Source organism: Bison bison, unplaced genomic scaffold (assembly GCF_000754665.1).
Source record: "Bison bison bison isolate TAMUID 2011002044 unplaced genomic scaffold, Bison_UMD1.0 scf7180017846038, whole genome shotgun sequence".
NCBI classification, from domain to species: domain Eukaryota; kingdom Metazoa; phylum Chordata; class Mammalia; order Artiodactyla; family Bovidae; genus Bison; species Bison bison.
The window spans coordinates 21,297-28,780 of NW_011476611.1; the positions used below are offsets into that span (position 1 = coordinate 21,297).

Genomic DNA, 7,484 nt, shown 5'->3' on the forward strand with positions numbered 1-7,484 from the left:
CTGAAGCAGAGTCAGAGTCGCACACTCACTCCATTGCGGCAATCGCGCGTCCCTAGGTGTGCCTCAGAAATGTAGTCTCAGGCAACTCTATCTGTGAGCTGTATAGGCCCGATGCACTCCGGGAAACGAAGTCCAGTCGCTCACTTAATTTATTGGTTGTATGCCGACTGGCGCCAAGTGCACTCTGGGAAATTGAGTCGGAGCCGGTGGACCCGCCGCTATCGGGCTGTGAGGCAAGCCGGGAAATGTAGTCGTCGCCACGCCCTCACCGCATTGCAGGTATAAAGCTACTTCCAAAGCACGCCGGGAAATGGAGTCCCATGTGATTCCTAAGCCCCAAGTGGATTTTGCAGTTCCGGAGACAGGCTAGGAAATGGAGAGGCAGGGCATTCCTCCACCCTCGTTCGCTAGGCCGCAATCCCTGCTGGGAAATGTAGTCAACACCGAGGCTTCAGGGTAGTTGCTACAGCGAGCCTTGTGTCTTCTGGGAAATGGAGTTCAAGGCGGCCTTACCTTTGACTGAGGGGGCGGGGTCTACCGTAATCCTGAAGCATGCTGGGGAATAGTCCAGACCGGATCCCGACCCTTTGTGAGAAAACAGCTGAGGTTTGCCGGAAAGAGCGTGAGCGAAAAGGGAAAGACAGTCGCCTAAGATAGACTGCAAAAAGTTTCAACGCCTCCTCTCCTGACGCCAGGTCCCAAGAAAGAGCCGAAGTCGATTAGGGACTACTGGAAAATGGAGTGCAAACACTCCCAAGTTTCCACAAATCCGGAAGGAAAACCCTCTCCGCCAACGATTTAGGAAACAAAGTTTCCGGTGGATTTTCAAGACAATACAGTCTTCGGATACTGTCTAGCTTTTCCTAACAATGTACGTTGCACCTGGAGGCTGAACTGAAGGTTGAAAGAAATGAAAACACAATTTATTTTGAAGATCCCATTAAGCTCTTTGAATCCTCAGGCTTCCTAAATTACAGGATCCTGGAAGGCCCAAAAGAAGGAAGCCAGCTGCTAGGCGTAGCCTCGCGTTTTGTGCTCGCATTATGTTGCCCCCACTTAGCGATTAATACCCGGAAGGACGGTAGTCCAAAGCGCGCTGGGAAACGGAGTTCGTTTGAGTGTGTGTGTGTGTGTGTGTATGTGTGTGTGTACAGAGCTCGTGTGAGTGTGTGCTGGGAAATAAGAGTTCATGTGAATGTGTCTATGTGTTCCGGAAGTATTTGTAACTGAAATGAAGTCACCCTCCTCTCCTGTCTCGTGGAATGACGGGAAATGGAGTTCTAGGCTTCACTTTAATCAGATCCTGTGATCACTCTAATTGCCTTGCCCTTTGAAAAAAGTCTCGTCCACGCTGTAGTTGAGTGCAATTCCCAGCGGACACAAACTCCTGGGGCAGGACGGATAGTAACTCTGAAGCCTTTCGTACTACATTAACCAGAAGGCAAAGCACAGTCACACTAACGCTCTCTTCGCAATGAATGCGGCTACATCACTGCACAGTCCAGAGCGGGTGCTTCTGGGAGTTGTAGTAGTTCCTCAGTCAAACAGGTCCTGCTGCCCTCTGACGGCGGCTCGGAGTCCAAAAGCAAAAATCTGACTCAAGCCCCAAATCCTGGGGAATCCTAACCTGGACCAAGAAGGCTTACAAGGGCAGGAGAACAGGGCGGAATAGCGGCGGTTACTTAACGGCCAGAACCCGTGGGACGTGTGGCTTGGGCCGCACGTGTGCAACCGCCAGAGGATATTGGGGTCCTTGGGAGCCTGAGGGAGTCAGTCTGAAGGAATCTTATCCGAATGTCTGTACGAGATGAGAACGTTTGTTGAGGAGTGCTAGAGCGGTTTGTAAGTGGCTACGAGGGACCTCTGGGTGTCTAGAGGTGCTCAGAGGTGCTCAGAGGTAAAATGGTCTTCCTGGAGAGGAGTGGAGTCAGAAAGGACTTGAGGTGTCTGTAAAAGGTCTGTGGGAGACTGTGAGAAACTGATGGTATCTTTGAGGGACCTGAAGAAGTGAGCGATGGTTGAGAAGCCTAAGAAAGGAATTTCCAGGGACTGAGGGAGTGCTGGGGATTATAGGTAAGGAGAGAGTCTCTGACGATATGAATTAATTGATGGAAGTGTCTTGAGCTTTTACTTGGTATCAGAGATCTTGGAGGATGTGGAAGGGAGCAAGGGTATGACCTTGCAGAAACTGAATAGATTTAGATGGGCCACTTTAAAGATGAGAGGAGCTGCTGGAGTTTTCAAGACCAGAGGCCACCTGTGACGTCCCACTTAGCCAGAATTTGGGGCAAGAGATCTGGCTGGGCTGTGGTCTGACCTGGAGAGGGGTTCTGGAGCTGAGCGCCTTTGACTCCATGTTAGATCCGGTTTAGAGGTGCTTTGAAGGCACTAGAATCAGGTGCTGAGACTACTAGTCAGGGTCCTCCCTCCTACCTCAGTAATGACATCCCCCTCTCTCCATCACACCACCACCAACTTAGCTGCATCTATGTTGCCAGGAGACATGCCTCATCCCTACTTCCAGAAATAGCCCAGTGGCCCCCACCCCAAGGGAGTGACTTACATCACCCAGGAGAGGGAGCAGTTGCCTGCAGGCCTCCACAGGAGCCTCACAGTACCCCAGCCCTGGATCTTCTTCACTGCCAACGGGCATCATGAGGGACCACCCACCCGGGGCTGGCTTGAAATGAAGATGAAATGAGAGTGGGTAGGAGTTTCCAGTTCCTTCCCCCAGAGTTGCACAGGGTGGGGTTTCATGGTGAAGCCATGCAGGCCCAGAGCCCTCAATTTTCTTAGCAGCTGTGTGGCCTTTGGAAAATTTTCCCTCTCTGGGCCTCAGGCACCTCACCTGCACTGGATGGGTTGTGCTGTCTAAAAGCACCTCCAGCTTGGATACCTCCTCCTGATTCATCTCTGATTCAAGCTCTCCAACTTGGGCTTCTGGCTTTATGACCTCTCCTATCAGATCTTAGGAACTTGAGATCCTGGTCTAGATCCAACCATCCTGACTTTAGGAGAATTGATTTGTTGAAAGAACATGTATTTCAGAGACAGACTTCATTAAAGTCCCAGCTGGGCTTAAGGCCTTAGGCAAGTCATTTAAGTGAGCTGCCAGCTCCCACCTTGGAGATAAAGAACTCCAGCTCCTAAGTACCTGGCACACAGTAGGTGAACTGCAACTGCGATTAAGCCAGTCTCTTCTTAATTTACTAGTGGAGTGCTCCCATGGGTTGATGGGAGGATCACTAAAGTGCCTTGAAAGATCTACATTGCAAGACACTGCAAGCCTGTCACCAAAGGACTCCCAGATTAACTCATAAGCACCTCTAAGAGCTGACGTGTGAGGACACCAAAGGTAGTGCAGAAGGAGCGCCAGGCCTTCACCAGAGCCTGGAGGGTTGAACAGTAATTCACAAAGAGAGGCATTGCAGACAGAACAAGGGCCATGGCCTGGCACTGAAGAGCCGAAACGTGCTCCCAGGAAGAGTGGATCCCCACGAGAGAGGGCAGTCAGAGGGCCAGAGAATGCCCAAGACCTTCACTACCAGGCCCAGAGGTTTAGTGCCCTCTGAGGCCAGGAGTTCATTTTCCAGGACTGGACTTGACCCATTGAGATGGGGTTAGGCCCTCTGGCCATGGATCCACTCAGAGCCAAGGATGTGGCCCTGAGGTGGCTGCATGCAACACTCAATCACTGCATCCAAAGGTCCAAAGTTTTTATTGTTTTGAATACATTCTCCAGCAGCCCCCGACTTCCCTCCCCACCCACCCTCCATCCCCAATACAGAATAAGGCTTGACCACAGACCCCCACCCCAGGGGCCCCAGCTGGGAGGCAGAGGGGGCTTCCAGTTTGGTTTCAGGGCACCCCCTTCCCCACCCGCCTGCCTATGGGGCAAGTCCTAGGAGCAGCTGGGGGGTGAAGGGGTTGGACTGGCACTGGGGTGGGGACCAGGAGAGGGATAGCAGGCACTTGTAGAGATTTGTGGCCTATGGGCGGCACCCCTCACCCTCCTCCGCCCCCAACACCCCCCTCAACACGGAATTTTTGGTTCATCATAAAATGTCCCTCCCTCTGCTGCAACCCTGTGGGGCTATGAGAAACCCAGGCACTCACGGCCCCTGGAGGGGCGGGGAAGGCAGAGTTGGGGCTGAGGACAGCCGGGGACGGACAGAGAAAGCGGTACAGGAGGCAGAGAACAGGGAGGGAGACAGGCTTTACTTCCTAAACGATTGTAATAAAAAAAGTTCCTGGGCTTTGAGGCCGGAGCCTCAGTTCAAATATAAATTCCCCAGAATGGAGGTGGCCCCCTTAACTCCCCCCTCCCTCCCACCCCCACCACTTTGCCTGGAGCTTAGAAACCCACAGGGACAGGGGATGGCCCCACCCCTGGGCACCCACCCACCCTCACCATTAAAAAAAAAAAAATTAGAAGTTTTATACAAAACATGGGGGACGGGAAAGAGGAGGCGGCGAAGCGAGACTAAAAAGCTGCCCTCGCCTCCAGGGAATTGGGGGGGGTTAAGGCAGCAAAAGAGGCATGGGGGGTGGGGGGAATGGGGGTCCCCTGCCCACAGCCCTCAGGAATCTCGATGCTCCAGAGAGAGCTGGGCTGTAGCGTGCTGGAGGTCAGAACTCACCCGTCTTGGGGTGAGGGGCCCCCCAGCCTCCCCAGGCCCCTCCCCACGCACCTTCTTGTCCTCACCCTCATCCTCAAGGCCCCCAGCAGGGCCCCCACCCCCTTCGAGGCGACAGTCTTCACTCCAGCGGCGTTTAAAGCGCAGCTTGAGAGGCATGCACTGGGCGACCCCGGGCGCCTCGCCCGGGTCAGGCTTTGGGGGTGCAGGAGGCACACGAGGCGTCTTGAACACCTCCCCGTCTTCTTCGTCCTCGTCACTGATGTCAGTCACCTCCACCTCCTCCGACTCGCCTTCGGAGATCGGTTCCACCTTGATCTGTGGTGGCGGCGGTGGCGGTGGCGGGGCCAGCGCCCCGGCCCCCTCGGCCAGCCCGCCTGCACCACTGAGGGCCAGGCCACTGCCCTTGTCAGCGCCCGCCAGGGCCTTCTCCCCAGCAGCCCGCTGCCGGCGTCCCAGGGGGGGCGGCTGGAGCTTAAACTTGAATGGAGAGGAGGAAGAGGAGGACGAGGCCGAGGAGGGGACCGGTGGGGTCTCGGGGGCCATGGGCGGCAGCGGGCACTTGTCGGGGCGCTGGGGCTGTGGCACCACCAGCCCGGGGTAGTGCAGGAAGGCGCGGGGGCTGAGGTGGTAGTTGTAGACGCTTTGGGTGTGGGCCTGCAGGTACCGTTTCATGTCCTCGGGGCTGAAGGAGAAGTGGGAGCCTCCCCCCGAGCCGCTGGGGCCCCCGCCACCACCGGGGTACATGGGGCTCAGCGTGGGGGACGGGGTGTAGGCCAGGTGGGTCGGGGTCATGGGCAGAGCCGGGGAGAGCTGCGGGGGCAGCAGGGAGCCAGGCCCAGCTAGAGGAGACACGGGGAAAGGGCTAAGGGGCTCAGGGCCACCCCGGGGCCGGGGGTAAACACGGAAGACACCAGGGTCATGGGGCAGGCGGGCCAGCGGGGGCCCACGGAAGGCACCCAGCTCCGGGGGGCCAGGCGGTCGGGCCCGGGGGTCCTCTCCCAGGGGCTCCTCGAGCTCTGACGTGCCATCGCTACAGTCACTGACCGAGCCCCGGCCCAGGCGCCGGGCCACCACGGCCGAGAAGAGGGATGACGATGAAGAAGAGCAGGCCGGCGGTGAGCGGGGGTCCTCGGTGGGAGACAGCACCTCGGAGGGTGTCGAGGGAGGAAAGCGGAAGTGGCTGCCACCTGTCGGCACTGGCGGGGCGCTCTGGGGCACCGCACCCCCTGACGGGAGAGGGAAGACGTGATGTCAAGGCCCCCCCCCGCCCTGGCCACTCCGCCTCGCCTGGACATTCAGGTAGACCCTGCTCTCCCTCTGAGGCCGTACCCACCAGCCCTGGTACTCACCAGCCAAGCCCACGTCGATGAAAGGGTAATTAACCAGCACCAGTTTGTTGAAGTTGAACTTGTAGGTGAACCGTTTCCCCTTGGTCTTGTGCAGAATGCGTTTGTTGTAGTAATAGCTGGGGGTGCACAAACACCTTTCACTGGAGGGTCAGTCACAGGGGACCCGAATCTAGAACCCAAACCTTGACCCATATTAGTGCTGCTCGCAAAGGGTGACTGAGAAACGTGGGCCACACGAGAGGAATCAAGGTCCAGAGGGTGGGGGACCAGTTCTCCCCTTAGTTCTGGGGCCAGACTACAGGCCACATCCATGACCACGTTCTCGCCTCAGTGTGACACGTGGGCTCAGAGGGGTGAGAACTTGGCCTGAGGTCACACAGCCATCATGTGGCACAGCCAGAAGTCAAACCCAATGTCTACCCCCACGGGCCAGGGGGCTCCCAACCGGTGTGTGTGGGGGGCTGTCCAAGTCTGCCCCGGGGCCTCTGCCCTCCTCACCGCAGAGCCCGGCTCAGCTTGTCATAGTTCATCTGGGGCTTGCACTTGCGGACTCCCCAGAGCCGAGCCACCTCGTCGGGGTCCTTGATGACGAACTCCCCGTAGTCCCCCTGCCAGGCGATGACACCCTGGTATTCCTCTTTCCGCAGCAGCTCCAGGATAAAGTGCCACAGCTGGATCTGCCTGGAGCCGGGGGACGACTCCGGCTTGTAGGCCCAATCCGGGAACGCAAAGCCTGGAGACGGGACGCAGGGGAGCTGCCCTGGGTCAGGGCGCCAAGTCCAGGGCCCTGGGGCCCATCCCAGGGTCCACCTCCTGGCCCCGCCCTTACCATGGGGAAACCCGTCTCCCCTCTGCCAAGCCAAGACCTGTTAGAGGGAGACAGTGTGTCTGTGTGTGTGAGGGGGGCTAGACAGGAGCTGGGGGGAGGGGAAGCCGGAGCCTGCTCCAGCGACACCGGGAGAAACAGGAAACCGACGGCGGCGGGTCCCGGGGCCAGTGCCAGGGGGCCAGGCACCAAGCCAGGCCGGCGGGCAGGGCTGCCAGTGGGGGAGGGGCAGGAAGGGGCACACGTGGCCAGACGGGTTGGGGCTAGCCACCCCCAGCCCACCCTCACTCCCATTCAGGGTTAGTCATTACCACGCCCCTACCCCCCCAACCTCCTCTGTTCCCCTCCTAGGAACATACACTGTCTCCCTCCCAAGACCTACCGGAGCCCTTACTCCCACCCTAGGCCCCCAAGAGAAGGTTTTTTTTTTTTTTTTTCTTAAAAGGACCAGGAGGGGTGGGGTGGCTGGTTGACGATGAGGTCAGCGCTTGCACACACAGAGGCTTCTGTCTTCCCTGGAGAGTGAAACCCAGACTGTCTGAGAGAGCGCCCCCCCATCAAGCCAGGGACCCTCTGTGCTACACTGCCCTACCCAGACCCAGGCACATGGACCCAACCTGGCTGGAGGGCCTCAACACTGAACAGGCATCGCTCACTGCAACCCGTTCC

General features: G+C 57.7%; 2 protein-coding genes across 2 annotated transcripts in view; both read right to left on the reverse strand.

The window, feature by feature from the left end:
- GSK3A (glycogen synthase kinase 3 alpha) overlaps positions 1 to 554 on the reverse strand; it is a 10,287-nt gene extending 9,733 nt beyond the window's left edge. The window contains exon 1 of the mRNA XM_010838285.1: positions 539 to 554. Within this exon, the coding sequence (XP_010836587.1) occupies positions 539 to 554 (16 nt within the window). The remainder of the gene's footprint in view (positions 1 to 538) is intronic.
- A 2,157-nt stretch (positions 555 to 2,711) lies between these two features.
- The window catches only part of ERF (Ets2 repressor factor), an 8,131-nt gene continuing 3,358 nt past the window's right edge, over positions 2,712 to 7,484 (reverse strand). Inside the window, exons 2-4 of the mRNA XM_010838261.1 lie at positions 6,488 to 6,722; positions 5,990 to 6,105; positions 2,712 to 5,866 (exon numbers count right to left, since the gene is read on the reverse strand). Coding sequence (XP_010836563.1) covers positions 4,581 to 5,866; positions 5,990 to 6,105; positions 6,488 to 6,722 — 1,637 coding nt within the window. The 3' untranslated portion in view covers positions 2,712 to 4,580. The remainder of the gene's footprint in view (positions 5,867 to 5,989; positions 6,106 to 6,487; positions 6,723 to 7,484) is intronic.